The sequence below is a fragment of the Amblyraja radiata genome, chromosome 5, assembly GCF_010909765.2.
Source record: "Amblyraja radiata isolate CabotCenter1 chromosome 5, sAmbRad1.1.pri, whole genome shotgun sequence".
NCBI classification, from domain to species: domain Eukaryota; kingdom Metazoa; phylum Chordata; class Chondrichthyes; order Rajiformes; family Rajidae; genus Amblyraja; species Amblyraja radiata.
In genome coordinates, this window is record NC_045960.1 from 94052492 (window position 1) to 94072900 (window position 20409).

At 46.3% G+C, this 20409-nt stretch overlaps 1 protein-coding gene across 1 annotated transcript; it reads right to left on the reverse strand.

Moving 5' to 3' along the window:
• Nucleotides 1-9273: 9273 nt before the first annotated feature.
• LOC116973779 (opsin-5-like) lies at nt 9274-16963 on the reverse strand. Its single transcript, XM_033022086.1, has 6 exons — nt 16852-16963; nt 15541-15746; nt 14691-14790; nt 13906-14010; nt 11255-11478; nt 9274-9675 (listed from the first exon to the last, which is right to left on the reverse strand). Exons 1-6 carry the CDS (start codon nt 16961-16963, stop codon nt 9274-9276), a joined length of 1149 nt encoding a protein of 382 aa, XP_032877977.1.
• Between the last annotated feature and the right edge of the window lie 3446 nt (nt 16964-20409).

Genomic DNA, 20409 nt, shown 5'->3' on the forward strand with positions numbered 1-20409 from the left:
AGTGTTGGGTAAGCTGCAGACTTTTGCGGTCAATGGTTCAATAGTTGTTTATTATCACATGTACAGATGTGCTGTGAAATTCTTTATTTGCACACAGTTCAGTAAAGTATTGCCATTCCTGAGCACAATCGCCAACCAGTACAAAGTGTGTAGTAATAGTCCACTGAGAATGCGTGCAAGGGCCGCCAGATTTTAGCGCCATTTTCAAACTCCGGTCCACGTGCTCGGCCTTCTGGTGTCCGAACCATCCGAGCCCCAGGGTGCTGCAGGGCCTCCATCCGCCGCCTCCATCTAGATTGTCCAGTGAACAATCCAGCGTTCCATTCCTCGCCCGTCAGCCTTTGTGCCCCCAGAGGCACCTCCTGCAGCCGACCTTGATGGCTCGGTATGTAAGGCCCCAGTTCCCTCTCTAATGCCCCTGTCCCACTTAGGAAACATGAACAGAAACCTCTGGAAACTTTGCACCGCATCCAAGGTTTCCGTGCGTTTCCCGGAGGTTCCCTGAAGTTTTTGTCAGTCTCCCTACCTGCTTTCACTACCTGCAACCTCCGGCAACCACCTGCAACCTCCGGAGACTCGGGTTCGGTCCTGACTACGGGTGCTGTCTGTGCGGAGTTTGTACGTTCCGTGCAGTTCCCGGAGGTTTTTGTCAGTCTCCCTAACGGTCGAAAGTGGTTTCCGCTTCTGCTATGTTCTGGCTATTATTTCAAAAAATTAATAACCGGCCGTGACTAAAAATAGGTTGCCATTTTAAAAATCTTCCACTACCTGCAACCTCCGGCAACCACCTGCAACCTCCGGCAACCACCTTCAACTAGCATCGCAACCGGCTTCAACTAAAAAATTACCGATTTTTAAAACGGCAAACTATATTTAGTCGCGGCCGGATTTGAATTTTTTGAAATAATCGCCGGAACATAGAAGAAGTGGAAACCACTTTCGATCATTAGGGAGACTGACAAAAACCTCCGGGAACCGCACGGAAACCTTGGGTGGGGCGCAAAGTCTCCAGAGGCTTCCGTTCAGGTTTCCTAAGTGGGACAGGGGCATTACCTTGCTCTTACGCCCGTTGTCGCCAGTTTTCTCTGTCCTCATCTCTGGTCCTCGAGGGTCGAGCAAGGAGCTGGGCTCAGCGGCTCCCTCTACATGCCACGGCCCGTCGGTCCTTCCTGCAGGCCCCTGCCAAAGGCAGTGGGCAAATGCTCTAAGAGTGGCAATCAGCCATCCAGAGGCTTGGACCTTATGCCTTTGCTCAGGATCCCAAACATCCTAGGTCATCAGGGGAAAAACTGCCACCTCCAAGTGGAACTGCCATGTTTTAGGCAGAAGCTCGAGCCATCCAGTGGCGCAGCGGTAGAGTTGCTGCCTCACAGCGCCAGAGACCCAGGTTCGATCCTGACTAGGGAAGCTGTCCGTACAGAGTTTGTACCTTCTCCCCATGACCTGCATGAGGTTTCTCCTGGAGCTCCAGTTGCCTCCCACACTCCAAAGATGTGCAGGTTTGTAGGTTAATCTGCTTGGTAAAATTGTAAATTGTCCCTAGTGTGACTGGGATAGAGTTGTTGTGGGGGGATCGATGGTCGGCGATGACTCGGTGGGTGGAACATGGTTTTAAAGGACAAAATGGTGGCAAAAATGTGGCAGTTTTTGTACACTGCATCAGTGTTGGGGGCGCTGCTAGTCGGCTGCCCTGCCAGCAGCGTGCCCGTTATTTTGATTTTTTAATTTGTTTTTATTATGTCCAAATGCTTGTTTTAGTGTCTCTCGGTGTGTCTTATGTGGGGGGTGGTGGAGGAGAAAAGGAGGAAACCGTTTTGCAGTCACTTCCTCGACGGAGAGGCAACCTTTTCCATGTCGCTTCTCTGCCTCCCCTCTCGCGGCCTAGCAGCTGGGATTGGAGCGGCCTTTCCCAGAGTCGGCCCAGAGCTTCAGCAGCGGGCGCAGCATGGACTTTTCCATCACGGAGCGGGGGCGAACCCTTGCCGGAGATCGTCAGAAAGGAGTGCTCCGATCGCTGGCCTGGTGACTTTGGCATCAAGGGGCTGTGATCTGTGGAGCTTCTAGCCACGGGCATGGCGTGGACTTACCATCCAGAGCCTGGGATCCCTCGCTGGGGATCGCCAGAGAAGAGCTCCGACCGCCGGCCTGCGGCCTATAACATCCTGCAACCGCAGTCTCTGGTAAGAAAGTGGCCGAAAAATCAAGTCTGCAATTTATCCCATCAGATAAAGCACAAAAATAAGTTTAATTTGACTCCTAATTCACTTTCATATCTTCAGTATTAAAAAGGTTATGGCCATTTTCATACTCGGAAATTAGCATCTTGTTGATTGATTTTCCATTGACTTAACACAAAAGTTGTGATCGAGGACAGTGAAATGGCCATAATTCTTAAAAATTAAGAGAACTGAAAGAAATTTTCAATTATTATAGATTGAAGCATTCTGAAACAAATATGAAACAATCTTACTTGGATGACCTGAAATTAAAGCATATAATTAGTTAGTTACCCAATTGTAGCTAATTCCAAACTTCAATTACTAGATCTAAACATCTATCCATTTCTTAAGAAAAGATTAACATTTTTAAATAGCCTAAGTGTCCAAATAACATTCACAAAGAATTCACAATAAAACATGATTTTTAAATCTCATTTACATTAATTTATAGGCCAAATGGAAGGAATTTAGTGTTCAATTGCTGTAAATTTAAATCATCTTTCGAGTAGGATCCTGTGGAACTCTGTGGAACGCGCTGGTTTAGAACGTTCCCATTGTGGTGAATTTGTACCCCAAATGCCCAGAAAAATACTGCAGGATTTAATGAGGCTACTCGCAACATAAAACTTTGTATAAAGGGATCTTAAGAAGTGTTTTTTAATGTAAAAATAAACAACCTACCTTCCGTTGTCCCCTGTATGAGATCCGACCCGTTGTCGGCGGTCGCGGGTTTAGAGGATAATTTTTAACCTACTATAACAATTAAATTAACCAAATAAATTTAAAAATAGCTCCAGCGAACGAAACTCCAAGCGATTTTTCGTCAGCAACTTAGTAGGCTGAACAACCTCGATTTGAATAGCCTAAGGAAAATCGCGTTTTAAACCCGCCCCCCTCTCAACGGCGCCAAAATCACACACACGGGCTTGGACAGATCTGCAGCGACGCTTAAGGTAGGTTTTGCAACATACCTAGTGTTTGACCGTCCCGACGTCAGTGTTTCGTTCATCCCGACGACAGGGCCTGTACATCTGGCCGTTCGTAGCGGGGACTACAGAGGGTTCATGACCCCGACCACGGATGAACAAAGGAGGAGGACTGACTGAACTTTGATGCCTTCCACCACAGTGAAGAATACTGTGGTGGGTGTTTGTGTTAAATTCTATTGTGTATTGTGTGTTCTTATTTAAATTGTATCGCTGCTGGTAAATTCATTTCACTGTGCCTTAGTTAGTGCATGTGACGAATAAATTTGTATTGTATTGTATTGTGTAATCTACAATGCCTACACTCTTCTACTTAAGTATAATTGTGCCTATATGTAGTAAGATTTTTACTGAGCTGTTTGCAAAAAAAAGAATTCCACTTTAGCAGGGTACAAGTGAGATTAAAATACCATTGAACCAATGAACATTGAGGCACCAGCCCCCACTCAGTAACGCTGGCTGAGGCAGGAGGTCCTTGGATTCACTTTCGGGACATAATTCAGGCTGACTTCTTCATTGTCAAACTGCTGGATGTGACACCTTGGGTGTGAGATATTAAACAAAGCCCACTGCACAATTTGATGACCAGCAGGGGAAATTCTCGCTGGAGTCCAGGTCAATATTTATCCCGTACATCTCCAAAACGCTGGCCATTAGCTTGCTGTGACAAATTGGCTGCTGCATTTCCCACACAAGACTGATTACATGCTAAAGCAATATCGCCTGCTTAGTGCATTGGGACTTCCTGAGGGTGTGAAGGTGAAGGATGGGTGAGAAATGTAATCTCAGTCTTTCCATTGTTTCGTTGGTTAGTAATTGTCAAACAGCGCAATTCAATCTCACAGGAGAAGCCTCAACCCCCATTAGCCTGTCGATCAGCCAGGGAACCAGCTCTTTGCATCAGATTTTGTGCTGGGCCTGTCTAACAGAAGGTTGCGGGCAAATAACCTGAAACCTTTTTTGCATTCAGCACTTTATTTTGAATAGATCATTGGGTTGTCATGTTACCCCGTTACAAAACTGTTTACATTGCATGTGTAAAACTGCATACAGTTTTAGTCACCAAACTATACAATCCAACCAAGATAAGAGAACCTTAGAGGTTGGAAAGAGACCAACTTTTTTTTAAATCCTGGAGTGAAGGAGGCTGAGGGATGACTTTAATACAATGGGCTGATGGAATGTCTGAATACAAAGGGCTGATGATGGCCTTGTTTCTGTGCTATACAACTTTATGACTTAAAGCTGAAAGCTGAAATAGAGGAAAAGATAGGCATTTAAACATATCCAAGGTACACAAAAATGCTGGAGAAACTCAGCGGGTGCAGCAGCATCTATGGAGCGAAGGAAATAGGCAACGTTTCGGGCTGAAACCCTTCTTCAGACTGAATTCTTTAAACATATCCACTTGGTTTCTGCAATATAACCTGTCATCATGAAGTTCAGTCACCGACCTTTGCTGCTGCTTACACACTTGCTGAAACACTCCATTTTAGTGTGTGTGTGTGTACGCGCACGTGTGTTGTGAAGTGTATATAGAGCATGTGTGTTTGCTCTGTGCATGTGTGTCTGTGAGGTGTATGCAGAGCATGTGTGTTTGCTCTGTGCATGTGTGTGCGTGTGTGTCTCTGAGGTGTGCTTGCTGTGCTGTGGTTTTTGTGTTTGGTTTGTGTGTCTTTGTCTGCTGTGTTTTTGTGAGTGCATGCGTGTGCTTATGTGTGCAGTATTTTAATCTATGTGTAATTATTGTGTGCTTAGCGTGAGCAAAGTGAAAACAAAACCCCAGTTTGTGCCTGAATTAGTGGTCTGTGAATATCACAGGAAGGTTTGAATGATCGCTGCAGCTTTTCCCTGCACTCTACGCTGCAAGAGTTGGTTATTGTCTCCAGTCTTCAGTGTCTTACTCTGTTATCAGGGAAAGGACAGGGATTTCCTCCACGATAATAAGTGATTGGAGTACAATTAGGCCATTGGCCCATCGTCTACTCTGCCATTCAATCTGATCTATCTTTCCCTTTTAACTCCAATCTCCTACCTTCTCCCCATAACCCCAGACATCCATACAAATCAAGAATCTATCTATCCCTGCCTTAATAATATCCATTGACTTTTTCCTCCACAGCTTTCAGTGGCAAAGAATTCCACAGATTCACCACCCTCTGACTAAAGAATACCAACAGGCAAGAGGCTTTAGTTATCATGAACAGTTAAAGTGGTTTCTATCAGAAAAGGGTCTGATAATGGAATTGAAAATGATTACAAGTGTAGATAAATCAGGAAAAAAACTATTTCTTCTGTAGTGTGTGAGCGGGGAAGAACTTATCTGATCAGTCTGAAGAAGGATCTCCACCCGAAACGTCACCTATTCCTTCTCTCCAGAGATGCTGTCTAACCCTCTGAGTTAATCCAGCTTTTTGTGTCTATCTTCGGTTTAACCAGCATCTGCAGTTCCTTCATATACAAGACAGATCTGAATTCCCACAGCCCCGTGGGCAAAGTCAAGGCATGCTAATGTCAGAGGCTCATTTGAAGTGCAGTCGGTGCTGAAATAAGGTTAAACCCAGTGGCAACATCACAGCAAGATTGACAAACAGCAACAAGATAAGTGACCAGACCATGGGGAGTCTGACGGATTAAACCTCGCTCAGGATTAAAGGCTAATCGCAAAGAGAAAGACTCGGAGAAATCCCTTTGGGTGGAGAACTGTTAATGAACAGGGAGTACAACAGAGACAGTAACTGAGGAAGTATCCCACTGTGGATTCTGGGAAGAAAATGGACAAATCTTTGAGAAGGAACTATTTACAGGAGCCAGAGAAAGTGCAGAGAGGTACTACTGTTTGCCTGAAGAAGAGTCCCGACCCGAAACGTCACCTATCCATGTTCTCCAGAGATGCTGCCTGACCTGCAGAGTTACTCCAGCACTTTGTGTCCTTTAGTATTGGGTTGATGAGGTCTGGAGTGACTTAATATGCTTCTGCCATTTGCAAGTAGTGTAAACCAGCCACTGATGCAATGAAAAGTAACAATATAATCTATTTGGTAGAGATGTTGACTGGCACATAAGTATTGGTTGGAACACTGGGGAGAATTCTCCTATTCTTCTTTGAATGGGATTATTCCGCCTGCCTACAAGGGCGCCTCAGTCTGATGTCTCATCTGTAAGATGAATAAGCCACAAATCATACACCCACTTCACTTTGTTGTTCAAATAAAAGGTTACTTTATTTTTGAACAAGAGCTCAACATTCTTGTTCTTTCAAAGGTTAACACAGTATAAACACAACTTGCCCAGATAGCTTCAGTAATTATGGTCGATGTTTTGGTATTTAAATACATTAAAAATGACCTATACATTTCCAAACTATTCAAATCTATCATGGGGAGATGTTTTAAAACGTTTGAAGGATGTAATGGGGCTATAATGTGAAACTATTATCTCGGGAGAGTTTGTAATAAGGGAACAAATCTTCAATTACAGCCTGGACTATTCAGTAACAATTTATCGCATCATAAAAATCTGGAACTCGCTTTAAGAAAACTACAAATCTCAGCAGTTATTTAGAATTTCGAGATAGAGAAAAATATGATTTTGATAGTATTGGTCTCAACCCCAAATGTTACCTATCCATATTGTCCAGAGATGTGTAGGAAGGAACTGCAGATACTGGTTTACACCAAAGATAGGCACAAAATGCTGGAGTAATTCAGCGGGCCAGGCAGCATCACTGGAGAGAAGGAATGAGTGACATTTTGGGTCCAGATCTTTCTTCAGACCAGTCTGTCCAGAGATGCTGCCTGATATCCACATGAACTTTATGTACTTCTGTGTGTTAACTAGCATCTACAGTTCCTGATTGCTGATTTTGATAGGGCAAGATGTTAAATGATACGGAGAATAACACAAAATGAAAGTGAGGTATACATCCACATTATCCACCTCAACAGGGAAACAATCTTAAAACACTAAATGTTCTCCTGTTCCCATGGAAATGGTTACGTTAATTTTGCTGAAAGTCCTGCAGTTTGCCCACAAAGGGGATAAGGCTGTTTCTCTTTGAAGCTGGGATCCAGCAATAATGTGACTTGTTTGGAAACATGAAGCAACAAGGGGCAGGACATCTCTGCACAAAGTCCCATGGTCACTGTGCTCGATCCACCCATCCCCAGCTCAGCCCAACCACCGTCAGCTCAACACACCATCTCCAGCTCAGCCTAACCACCCCAGCTCAGCCCCACTATCTCCAGCTCAGCCCAACCACCCCCAGCTCATCCCAACCATCTCCAGCTCAGCCCAACCACCCCAGCTCAGCCCCACTATCTCCAGCTCAACACACCATCTCCAGCTCAGCCTAACCACCCCAGCTCAGCCCCACTATCTCCAGCTCAGCCCAACCACTCCCAGCTCATCCCAACCATCTCCAGCTGCCTCATCCATGACCATCCTTCACTTGTAAGGTCAGACGTAGGGACATTCGCTGGTGATGGCACAATGTTCAGCATCATTCGCGACTCCTCGGATAATGAAGCAGCCCACAACCAAATGCAGCAAGACCCAAGGTCTGGTCTGATCAGTAGCATGTAACATTCATGTCACACAATTCCAGTCACTGACGACATCCAATGCTGAAAATCCAGCTATCACCCCATAACATTCATAGAAACATAGAAAATAGGTGCAGGAGGAGGCCATTCAGCCCTTCGAGCCAGCACCGCCATTCATTTGGATCATGGCTGATCGTCCCCAATCAATAACCCATGCCTGCCTTCTCCCCATATCCCTTGATTCCACTAGCCCCTAGAACTCTATCTAACTCTCTCTTAAATCCATCTAGTGATTTGGCCTCCACTGCCCTCTGTGGCAGGGAATTCCACAAATTCACAACTCTCTGGGAGAAAAAGTTTTTTCTCACCTCAGTCTTAAATGGCTTTCCCTTTATTCTAAGACTGTGGCCCCTGGTTCTGGACTTGCCCAACATTGGGAACATTTTTCCTGCATCTAGCTTGTCCAGTCCTTTTATAATTTTATATGTTTCTATAAGATCAAAGGCATTACCGACACTGAATCCCCCACTGACAATATCATTGACCAGAAACCAAACTGGAGTTGCCAATATATACAAACAAGAACAGGTAAACCCCATTGTGCATTCTCCTTTAGTCCAATAAATAACTTTTCATACTGTGCTCCGATTACCATTCTGCCGCAGATTCTCTACATCCTGATCAAATCCAGTGTTAAAATCTCTTCTGGAAGTCCATAAGTACTTCACACACCATCAACCTCATATTGGCCTTCCCTGTTGCTTTATTGAAAGACAGTCATGTTAGTTAGATGAAAATTACCTTAAGATTAATGAAATGTTTAAGTGGTAAACCCAGAAATCTGCCATTCATCATTTCATGTCACTGCACTGATCTGCTTTCTTCTCTTCAGGGATTGTCAATGATCTGGGTTGGTGCATTGTGAAAGGCCACACTGTTGAAGAGGGAATGTGTCCCAGGCTCAGGGCTGGCGAATGATATGGGGAGACCCCTGTCCACATGTGTCGAAAGTGTTACAGACTAAATGCAGTTTTGAATGGACCCTATGGTATTAGAGACCCATGCTCACACTGTGGTAGAGAACGGGCTCTATATTGTAATAGGTTCAGTGGTAGAGAATGGTCCCCTCTCTGTGATGTTACAGGCTCAATGCAGTGTAGAATGGTCCCATCCACACCCAGTGTAGGTTTAAAATGAGATCAATACCGTTGTAAACACATCCCCACACATTGAGGGTATGGAATGGTCCCTATAACATAATATTATCTCTAGTGCTGTCGCTGTGCCTTCTACTTGATCATAGGCAATGCCAAGAAACAATCCTCGTACAGTACATGTGATGCACCCTGCACAAGGCGCACGTTGCAGTGCAGAGCCCTGTCCTGGTGAGTCGGCGGTGCTGCCTCCTATTGCCAGTGTTGGGATAAACCCAGCCTCATTGACACCAAAGATACTAGAGCAAGAGGCTTCTATGGTCTTTGGCTGACACAGCGGTGGGGCAAGTGTGTGTGAGTGTGAGTGTGTCTACAACCTCTCACACTCGTAGCCCGAGTTCTGGCTGTTGGGGAGGTGGGACCATTCCATGTCGCTGGTCCCCGGGAGCTGGGCTCCGGCAGCGGCCCCGGTAGCAGCGGCTCTCTCGGGCTCCGGGCTCATCCCCATCTCCAGCTCCGGGCAGCGCTTCACCCGCTTCAGCTTCACCCCCTCCTTGCCGGCGGCGCAGGGCAGCAGCGCACACACGTCCCGGCGGAACCTGGAGTTCATGCCGAAGTAGATGAGGGGGTTGTAGGAGCTGGCGGACTTGGCGAAGAGGCTGGCGAGCAGGCTGGTGAAGGCCGGGACGTGGCGGCCACTTGTTGACCACATGGAGATCACCGCGTAGGGAGACCAGGCCACGATGAACGCCGTGCAGATGACCATGGAAACCTGCGGGGGGAAACATAGAAACATAGACAATAGGTGCAGGAGTAGGCCATTCGGCCCTTCGAGCCTGCACTGCCATTCAATATGATCATGGCTGATCATCCAACTCAGTATCCCGTACCTGCCTTCTCTCCATACCCCCTGATCCCTTTAGCCACAAGGGCCACATCTAACTCCCTCTTAAATATAGAAGCGAGGTGGTCACGGCAGCCCAAGGACAATCTGGTCAACCCTGCCGCCCATCCATTCCCACCACACGTCGCCCCGCTCAGCTGCAGCCCGACCCCCTTACCCAGTATCCCAGCTACACCACGGGGAAGGGGGAGCACCTGTGACACACTCACCTAGACTGTGACACACTCACACAGACTGTGACACACTCACCTAGACTGTGACACACTCACACAGACTGTGACACACTCACCTAGACTGTGGCACACTCACCCAGACTGTGACACACTCAACCCAGATCAGGAACACACTCACCCAGACTGACCCACTCATCCAGACTGTGACACACTCACCCAGACTGTGACACACTCAACCCAGACTGTGACACACTCATCCAGACTGTGACACACTCACCCAGACTGTGACACACTCATCCAGACTGTGACACACTCACCCAGACTGTGACACACTCAACCCAGATCAGGAACACACTCACCCAGACTGTGACCCACTCACCCAGACTGTGACACACTCACGCAGACTTGACAGACTCACGCAGACTGTGACACACTCAACCCAGACTGTGACACACTCATGCAGACTGACACACTCACCCAGACTGTGACACACTCACCCAGACTGTGACACACTCAACCCAGATCAGGAACACACTCACCCAGACTGTGACACACTCACCCAGACTGACACACTCAACCCAGATCAGGAACACACTCACCCAGACTGTGACACACTCACCCAGACTGACACACTCACCCAGACTGACGCACTCACCCAGATCAGGAACACACTCACCCAGACTGTGGCACACTCACCCAGACTGTGACACACTCACCCAGACTGTGACACGCTCAACCCGGATCAGGAACACACTCACCCAGACCCATGACACACTCAACCAAATCCACGACACACTCACCCAGTCTGTGACACACTCACACAGGCTGTGATGCACTCACCCAGACTGTGACACACTCATCCAGAACTGTGACACACAAACGCAAACCCTTGACACATTCACCCAGAATCGTAACACACTCACCGTCATACATTTACCCAGACCCTTCACATACGCACCCATGACACACTCATGCAGGCCAGGAACACGCTCACCAACCCGTGACACACTCACCCACGCTAGGAACACACTCACCCGGATCAGTGACACACTCACCCGGATCAGTGACACACTCACCAAGACCAATGCCACATGTGTCCTGTTCTCTGACACACTCATGCTGCCCCATGACACACTCCTCCCCTCCGTGACACACTTACTCCGACTCCCGCCTGTGGTCCACGTGACGGAGTTGGGGGCAAGAGGTAGCGGGGCAAGGGGTAGGGGGCATTTGCCCACCCACTCCATGGTGCTGTACACAGGGGCAAGGCTCACCCGAGTGACGTCCCTCTCCAGTTTCCTCTGGCGCTCTCCCACGCCACCGTCTACGGCCAGCGCGCGGTTGGACTTCACCGTCTTGATGATGGAGACGTAGGTGAAGACCATGACGGAGACGGGCAGGAAGAAGCAGCAGGTGAAGACAGAGATGATGTAGGATTTGTAAACGGTGGAGAACATTGCTCTGGCCCAGTCTATCTCACACGTCCCGTACAGGCGGTCTGTGGCGGAGTGAAGATTGTGAAGAGGAATCACGGAGAGAATTTAAAGCAGAGATTGATAGATTCTTGATTAGTACGGGTGTCAGGGGTTATGGGGAGAAGGCAGGAGAATGGGGTTAGGAGGGAGAGATAGATCAGCCATGATTGAATGGCGGAGTAGACTTGATGGGCCGAATGGCCTAATTCTACTCCTTATGAGAGAAAATAGAAGATGGTGGTATAGAGGGGAATGATTTCTTGACAGCATAACAATGAATAGCTCACTTGGCAGCTCCTTCTGGCATTACATTTCACTCCTCTCTCCTTATCTGACACCTTTTGTCTCCTCACTTTGAACCTTTTCACACACTCCCACTGCCAATCAACCCCCCCCCCCCCCCCAACCTGTATCCACCTACACTTGCTAGGCTTTGTCCCACCACCACCTCACTTTTCCAGCATTCCTCCCCTTTCCATAAATAATCAATTTGAAGAAAGGCCCCGACCCGAATTGTCCCCTGTCCATTCCCTCCACACCCTCTGTGATCCCCCCTGCCCTCCAACTGTACAACCACATCCTTACCCAGACTCGATACCACAGATTCCGTCTGGGGACCTTGCGTCCGTATGGCATTAACATTGAATTCTCCCAATTTTGCTAGCCCTTGCTGTCTCCTCCCCTTCCTTAACCCTCTAGCTGTCTCCTCCCACCCTCGGGCTCCTCCTCCTCCTCCCCTTTTCCTTCTTTCTCCCCCCCACCCCCCATCAGTCTGAAGAAGGGTTTCGGCTCGAAACGTCGCCTATTTCCTTCGCTCCATAGATGCTGCTGCACCCGCTGAGTTTCCCCAGCAATTTTGTGTACCCTCCAAGATGCTGACTGACCCGCTGAGTTACTCCATTACTTTGTGTTTTGCTCAAGATTCCAGCATCTGCAATTCCTTGCATCTCCGTCGGGATCTCAGGATTAACAGTCTAGTTTCAGGGTTAACTGTGGGATGTTGGGATTGACAGTCCTGTTTCAGGGTTCATAGAATTATAGTCATAGTCATACAGTGTGGAAACAGGCCCTTCGGCCCAACTTGCCAATGCTGGCCAACATGTCCCAGCTACACTAGTCCCACCTGCCTGCATTTGGCCCATATCTCTCCAAACCCATCCTATCCTATGCAGTTGTACAGAGCCCTAGTGTGCAGTTGTACAGAGCCCTAGTGAGACCACACCTGGAGTATTGTGTGCAGTTTTGGTCCACTAATTTGAGGAAGGACATTCTTGCTATTGAGGGAGTGCAGCGCAGGTTTACAAGGTTAATTCCCTGGATGGCACGACTGTCATATGCTGAGAGAATGGAGCAGCTGGGCTTGCACACTCTGGAGTTTAGAAGGATGAGAGGGAATCTAATTGAAGCATATAAGATTGTTAAGGGCTTGGATACGCTAGAGGCAGGAAACATGTTCCCGATGTTGGGGGATCCAGAACCAGGGGCCACAGTTTAAGTATAAGGAGTAAGCCATTTAGAACGGAGACGAGGAAACACTTTTTCTCACAGAGAGTGGTGAGTCTGTGGAATTCTCTGCCTCAGAGGGCGGTGGAGGCAGGTTCTCTGGATGCTTTCAAGAGAGAGCTAGATAGGGCTCTTAAAAATAGCGGAGTCAGGGGATATGGGGAGAAGGCAGGAACGGGGCACATATTGGGGATGATCAGCCATGATCAAATTGAATGGCGGTGCTGGCTCGAAGGGCCGAATGGCCTACTCCTGCACCTATTGTCTATTGTCTGTCTATTGTATATCCATGTACCTGTCTAAATGTTTCTTAAACGTTAATGTTGGGATGAACAGTCCAGTTTTAGGGTTAATGTTGGGATATTGTAACATGAACCATGTACAACGAAATTGTAAAATGTCAGCCAGTCAGTGCACCATTCAAACATTTCTAAAAGCTAACGATACATACAAGGTAAAATATTAAAAAAAAAGATAAACAACTAAAATAAATATCATAAAAATAGCACGCATAAACACCCAGCCCTACATCCTTCTTCGACAGAAGGATGTAGGGCTGGGTGTTTATGCGTGCTATTTTTATGATATTTATTTTAGTTGTTTATCTTTTTTTAAAATATTTTACCTTGTATGTATCGTTAGCTTTTAGAAATGTTTGAATGGTGCACTGACTGGCTGACATTTTACAATTTCGTTGTACATGGTTCATGTTACAATGACAATAAAGAAACTATTCTATTCTTCTATTCTATTAACAGTTCAAATACTTGACAATCAAATGGTTCTACTTTCCGTCTCAGATACTTTCCTCGCTAATAATCAAAATACCCAAGGGATTTTATTTTACGGATGTTGTTTCTAATCACTCGTATGGACTTTCCACGTGTGTTTTTGCCATGAATAAGTCTATCACTACAGGAGCCGTCGGGGTAACGGGGAGATCCCACCTGTGTAACTGCCCCAGCCAAACAGCGGGGCACCCGACCAGAAGAGAGCAGCAGCCCAGATCAGGCTCAGTGACACCATTATACTCCCAGTGCCAATACAGTGAGCTGTGGAAACATCACACCTGGATTAGACTGAGTGCCGCGATCCACACCCCTGCCTCTACAACTCCCCTTCCTCGTTCATCTATGGCTAAACATGTCCCATCAGTTAATCTTGAAATCCAATCGCTAATCTACATCTCCAAACCCAGTGCCACCCTTAACCCCATCCCCATACTTCCATCCCCACCCCATTTCATCATCTTAATCTTCATCCTCATTCTTCTATCGCCAAACCCATTTGCATTGTCCCTTCCTGACCTGATTATATTCCCTTTTCCCCATCATATTCCCATAACGCTGTCTCCTGGTGATATTCCCAAGCCTATTTCTCAATCTACTCACCACCCATCCCTAACCCATTTCTCCAACACACATTCTTCCATTCCCTTCTTCATCTTCCTCCCTGCTTCACCATCTCCACTCCCATTCTCCCAGTGCCACTTGCCCATGGCCATTGTCCCACCTAATCCACGAAACCACATTCCCAATGCTATTTTCCCCATCCCTTTTCTCCTTGCCACTATATTCTCCCAGTACTTACCTCCCATCCCCATCCTGGTCTCCCAGTCTCCACCCATTATTACACCATCCCCATTCTCGCGTTTCCATTCCAATTTGCAGCACCATCTCCAATCCCCATCTCCCTTGAATTCCCCTTGAATGACATGGAAACTGTATGTTACCTCTGTATGGATGGCAGCCTTTGATGTATCTTACGATGCTGATCACTGTCAGTGAATTAATGCTCACCAGACCGAAGAGCAGCGTGAGGAATCCATCAGCCTGTAAAGGTAATAGCAACATGTGATGCTATCTCATGGCTTTGGCAATGGCTCTGGTAACACGAGGAGAAGATCGAGAGAGTGAGAGGGAAGAAGGAGCAAAGAAGCAGAGGACAAGGAACACAGAAAATAGAAGCAAGTGTAAGCCACTTGGCCCTAAATCTTGCCCCACCTTGGGCAAATATGACTCTATGACCTAGACGAGAAGTTCCATCCGGGCCAATCGCTTTCCAAGAGTTTTCCCTCATAAAAGCAAATCGGATTTCTTCCACCACAATGTAAGGGGCAGATCCAGTGGGGATGGGGAGGGAGCCTTGCTGGCACTTTGTTTGACTGTTCAAAACGGGTGTAAAAGGCATTGAGATCATCTGGTGATGCTTGGAGGCCAGAGATCTCCCTTGATTTCAACTTGTGGTCTATGATGGTATTAAGGCCCTGCCACTGGCACCTGCCATCTGCTTCATTGCACTGAGCATCCACCTTGCTTTGGAACCTTCTTGAGGAATCCCTGGCAGCCTTGTGGAGATTGGACTTGGCCTTCTTATATCTTACAGGGTCATCCTTCTTGAAAGTCCCGGATCTGGGTTTCGGCAGGGTGTGAGTTTCCCAGGTCTTCCAAGGTGTGCGGTTGGGATAGATCGTTTTCCTGTCTTTATCTTGTATTCAGCCTACGTCTCGCTGGGCCATGCCTGTGGCCATGGACAAAGTGTGAAAGGGAAGAATCGTGACCCTGCTTGCGGGAGCTCCTTACCTGACAAGTCCATATGGATGTGATGAGGAAACCGTCATCTCGAAATACATTGAAAATCTCCATAATCCCACGGGAGTATCCGAAGAGGGAAACGCTGGCGTCTGAGATGGCCAGGTTAAAGGTTAGGTAATCTGGTGGCTGTAGAGTTGCCCTCTGTCTGAACAGCACAAACATCACCACACTGTTTCCAAACCAGGATAACCAGCCTGCATGCAGACACAGAGGGAGCACATTGATTACTGAGCACAGGACTCCTGCCTGGTTTGCACAATAGTGTGTGTGTGTGTGTGTGTGTGTGTGTGTGTGTGTGTGTGTGTGTGTGTGTGTGTGTGTGTGTGTGTGTGTGTGTGTGTGCGTGCGCATGCGTGTGTGTGTGTCAGACTCTATGCGTGTGTGTATGCGAGAGTGTATGGAAGTTTGTGTGTTAGTATGTGTATTTGCATGTGTGTGAGAGATATAGTGTGTGTGTGTGTGCGTGTATAATATGTGTGAGAATGTATGTCTGTGAGCATGTGTGTTTGTGTGTGAGACTGCGTTTTGTGTGAATGTGAGTATGGGTGTATGTGAGAGTGTGTGTGAATGTGTGTGTGAGAGAATGTGTGTGTGTGTGTAATATTTTAACCATCGTCTGCTGACTGACCTCACCCACCCTCCTGAGGGGTGCCATTGCTGAGGGTCAGAGTGGAGGAAATGTTAGGACCAATTCTAACCGAGTGGGCACAACACCTCCTCCCTGCTGACCCTCTAAACTGGCTCCCGACCGCAACAGCGATAAAAAATTCTATTTTATTTTTAATATGTTTTATTATTTATTATTATTTATTTATTTTTATTTTTATTTTTATGATACTGCCTGTAAGGGAAATTCATTTTGGTGTCTCTAACTGAGACAATGACAATAAATTTGAATACAATACAATACAATACAATACAATACAATGTAGTTTGCATATGTAGAGTAAATGTTCCCTGTGTTATTTCATGTAATCTAATGAAATCTATATAGTTACGTATAATCCCCGTGTAACCTGTGCAATTTGAAGAAGGATCTTGACCTGAAATATCGTCTATTCCTTCTCTCCAGAGACGCTGCCTGGCCCACTGAGTTACTCCAGCATTTTGTGTCTACGATGTAGACCGGCATCTGCAGTTCCTTCTTACACATGTAACCTGTGCAATCTACGTAAATAATGTAATCTATATAATATGTGCAATGATAATAAAATGCATGTTAACCTATGCAATCCTACGTGATGCATGCAAGGGTGCTGCAACGCATCTAATCCCGTGCAGAGTGGCAATGCTACATACCCAGGCTCAGCAGGTAGATGCCAATTATGGTTTCTCCTTGCTCCGAGATGTAAGACTCTTTGACGGGGAAGGTGCTGTTGTGGTTCCTCCACGGACTGTTGCGGAAAGCCATCCTTCCGAGACCAGTCACCCCTCACTCCTGGACCGCAAACTGACTGTCAGCAATCTCTCAGAAGAGACCTGCGGCAATCTCCTCATCCAAACCATCCGGAACGTGGGATGGGAGTGGGAAGGGGCTCTGGGAGGGGGCAGTGGCTAACCAGGACACAACCACTTGCCTTCGTTATCGTTACGCTAATCCTTCCCCACATCAGTTTTTGAGCTCTCCTCAACCTGACGTGAGCCCAGCTAATCTGCTTTCCTTGGGATATTTACGTCTGACGGAGGTCAGCCAGATGGTGGGCAGGTCATCTATAATCCCTGGGATTACGGTAATGCTCAGGTCACCTCAAGTCTGGGACAGCACAGGATAGCAATTGATCTCTCGACAGTGGAGGGGGAGGGGGAGAGACATTTCCCAGTATATTTACCTCCTCTTCCCCAAATCTTCCCTGGTTACATCAGATGAGATTTTGGTCCCATCATTGGCTTTCAGTCATCCTCATTGTACTACTATTGGCTATCTGTTATCTTGGGGTTACTAACTACTAATCTGCTAACTCGGGGTTAGGTGGGAGAGATAGATCAGCCGCGATTGAATGGCGGAGTACACTTGATGGGCCGAATGGCCTAATTCTACTCCTATTCCTTATGACCATATATCCTTATGATCTTCCTATCCCACTTGGTCATCCAATTAATCATCGTTCATCCCCAGCGTCTCACCATTGGTCATCTTTCAACCCCTCCTTTAGTCCAGTTTAGTTTAGTTTAGTTTATTGTCACGTGTACCGAGATACAGTGAAAAGCTTTTTGTTGCATGCTAACCAGTCAACGGAAAGACAATACATGATTACAATCGAGCCGTCCACGGTGTACGGATGCAGGATAAAGGGAAAACCAGTTGGTGCAAAATAAAGTCCAGTAAAGTCTGATTAAAGATAGTCCGAGGGTCTTCACTGAGGTAGATAGTAGCTCAGGCTGCTCTCTAATTGTTGGTAGGATGGTTCAGTTGCCTGATAACAGCTGGAAACAAACTGTTCATGAATCTGTCCCACCTGATCGCGTTTGGCTCATATGACTGTAAACTTTTCCTATCTATGTACTTGTTCAAATGTATTTTAAATGTTGTTATAGTACCTGCCTCAACCACCTTGTTAGGGAGCTCATTCCATATACCACCATCCTGTGTGAAAAAGTTGTCCCCCGCGTTCCTATTAAATCTTTCCCCTCTCATTTTAAACCTATGCCCTCTGGTTCTTGATTCCCCTATTCTGGGTAAAAGACTTTGCACATTTACTCTATCTATTCGCCTCGTGATCTCGTACACCACGGTAAGATCCCCCAAGGAATAAAGTCTCAGCCTGGCCAAACTCTCCTTATAGCTCAAGCCTTCAAGCCCTGGCAATATCATGGTAGATCTGATCGGGTCGATGATGCTTGGAAGTAGATCTGATATTGTTTTAATAATTAAAGTGTAATTTAATTTAAAAAGCAATTAATATTTTAGGGACCTTCTGGGTACTATGATCGATAAAGGTCACAAATAATTACAAATAAGTGATACATAGAAGCACGTCATAGCTCTTTGCATTTTAAATGCAGAAAACATTATCAACGTCCTGTTGTTTCATTTCAATCTGAATAGAGACGGTTTAATAAATGTTTCTATGTACTACTGTACTACTGTCAGTAAATCAGTCTTTTGAAAGTGATTATTAGTCTGACCCACCCACCTTTTAAACATTTTACCGCAAGCAAAATAAAAATTGGATCAAGTTAAATTCATTTATAAAGCTTAATATCATAAACTGTGTAAAAAAATTAGGTACTTTATATCTAGATTTTATTTTACTGCTGGAATTATAGGGTTCTCACGGAGAATTAGCTTTAGGGCCAGAGAGATTGATAAACAATAATTATGGTTCAGTGCTAAGTTAGAAACTCATTCACAGCTCGTCCAACAAAGTGTAAGCTTGCAGAGGATTTGACAGCAAGAACAGTCAGCGAGTTCCTTAAGTTCTCATCATTTCACTGGTTTATATAGATGATGTTGGGGAAGGTTACAGGCAGTAGTCAGTAGACAAGCAGGAATTCATTCACAGTAGTTTCTGGATTTAACATGGATTATTGAACAGTACAGCACAGGAACAGACCCTTCGGCCCGCAATGCCTGTGCCGGACCTGTGCGGGTAAATCGGCAACAGTTTCACAAACGTCTCCATTTGTGTCACTGAGAGCTATAAGGTTAAAAGACGGAGGAGAGGATAGGAGAACTTGCCAAGGAATCTTGAACCACTTGCCTTTAGCAGGCAGCAGCAAAGTAGGCACTAAAAGCTGCATTAATCCAATGCACTCAATGTGGTGCAGTATGAGAAGACTTTAGAGTCATGGAATCATGTACGGCATGGAAACACGCTCTTTGACTCACCATGTCCTTGCCAATCGGGTTGGCATGTTAAATGTATAAGAAGTAACTGCAGATGCTGTTTAAACCACAGATAGACACAAAAAACGTCTGAAGAAGGGTCTCAACTCGAAACATTACCCGTTCCTTCTCCCCAGAGATGCTGCTTGTCCCGCTGAGTTACTCCAGCTTTTTGAGTCTATCTTGAGTTGGCATATTAGTTTAGTTTAGTTTAGTTTAGTTTAGTTTAGTTTAGTTTAGTTTAGTTTAGTTTAGTTTAGAGATACAACATGGAAACAGGCCCTTCGGCCCATCGAGTCCGCGTTGACCAACGATCCCCACACACTAGCCTAGGCAGGAACGGGGTACTGATTGGGGATGATCAGCCATGATCACATTGAATGGCGGTGCTGGCTCGAAGGGCCGAATGGCCTACTCCTGCACCTATTGTCTATTGTCTATAATCAAGAATCTATCTATCTCTGCCTTAAAAATACCCAATGTCTTGGCTTCCATAGCTTATCCGTGGCAATGAATTCCACAGATTCACCACCCTCTGGCTAAAGAAATTCCTCCTCAACTTCCTAAAGGAACGTCCTTTTATTCTGAGGTACATGGTGGCATTGAGCTGGGCGTTCAGGTTTTCAGGCAAGACCAAATTGAATACGGAAATCAAAGCACTGAACCTGATTTGTGGTTGAAAAACTGTGTGGCACCTACAGACTCAGACTCAGGAGTGAGTTCAAGAGTTAAAAAGAACCATAGGCTTCAGGAGGAAGTTGAGCCGCTCGTTTCTCGCAGTGCAGACACTGAGGCAGCTGGAACGCAGCATTTGAGCCGTGGGTTTTCATTAACATGTAATCCAGCACCAGGGTGTGCATCGCATTCGAAGAATGAATCGCCTCTGGCACTAAACAAGGGCACCGCAGAGAATGCAACCCTGTGCCAACATCCCAAGTCTGCACAGATTCCAGTCATTATCTTCTGCTGATGTGGCTGCATCCTGCACGCTCAAGACTCAATCATATGTTAGGGTCTATCTCCGCCTTAAA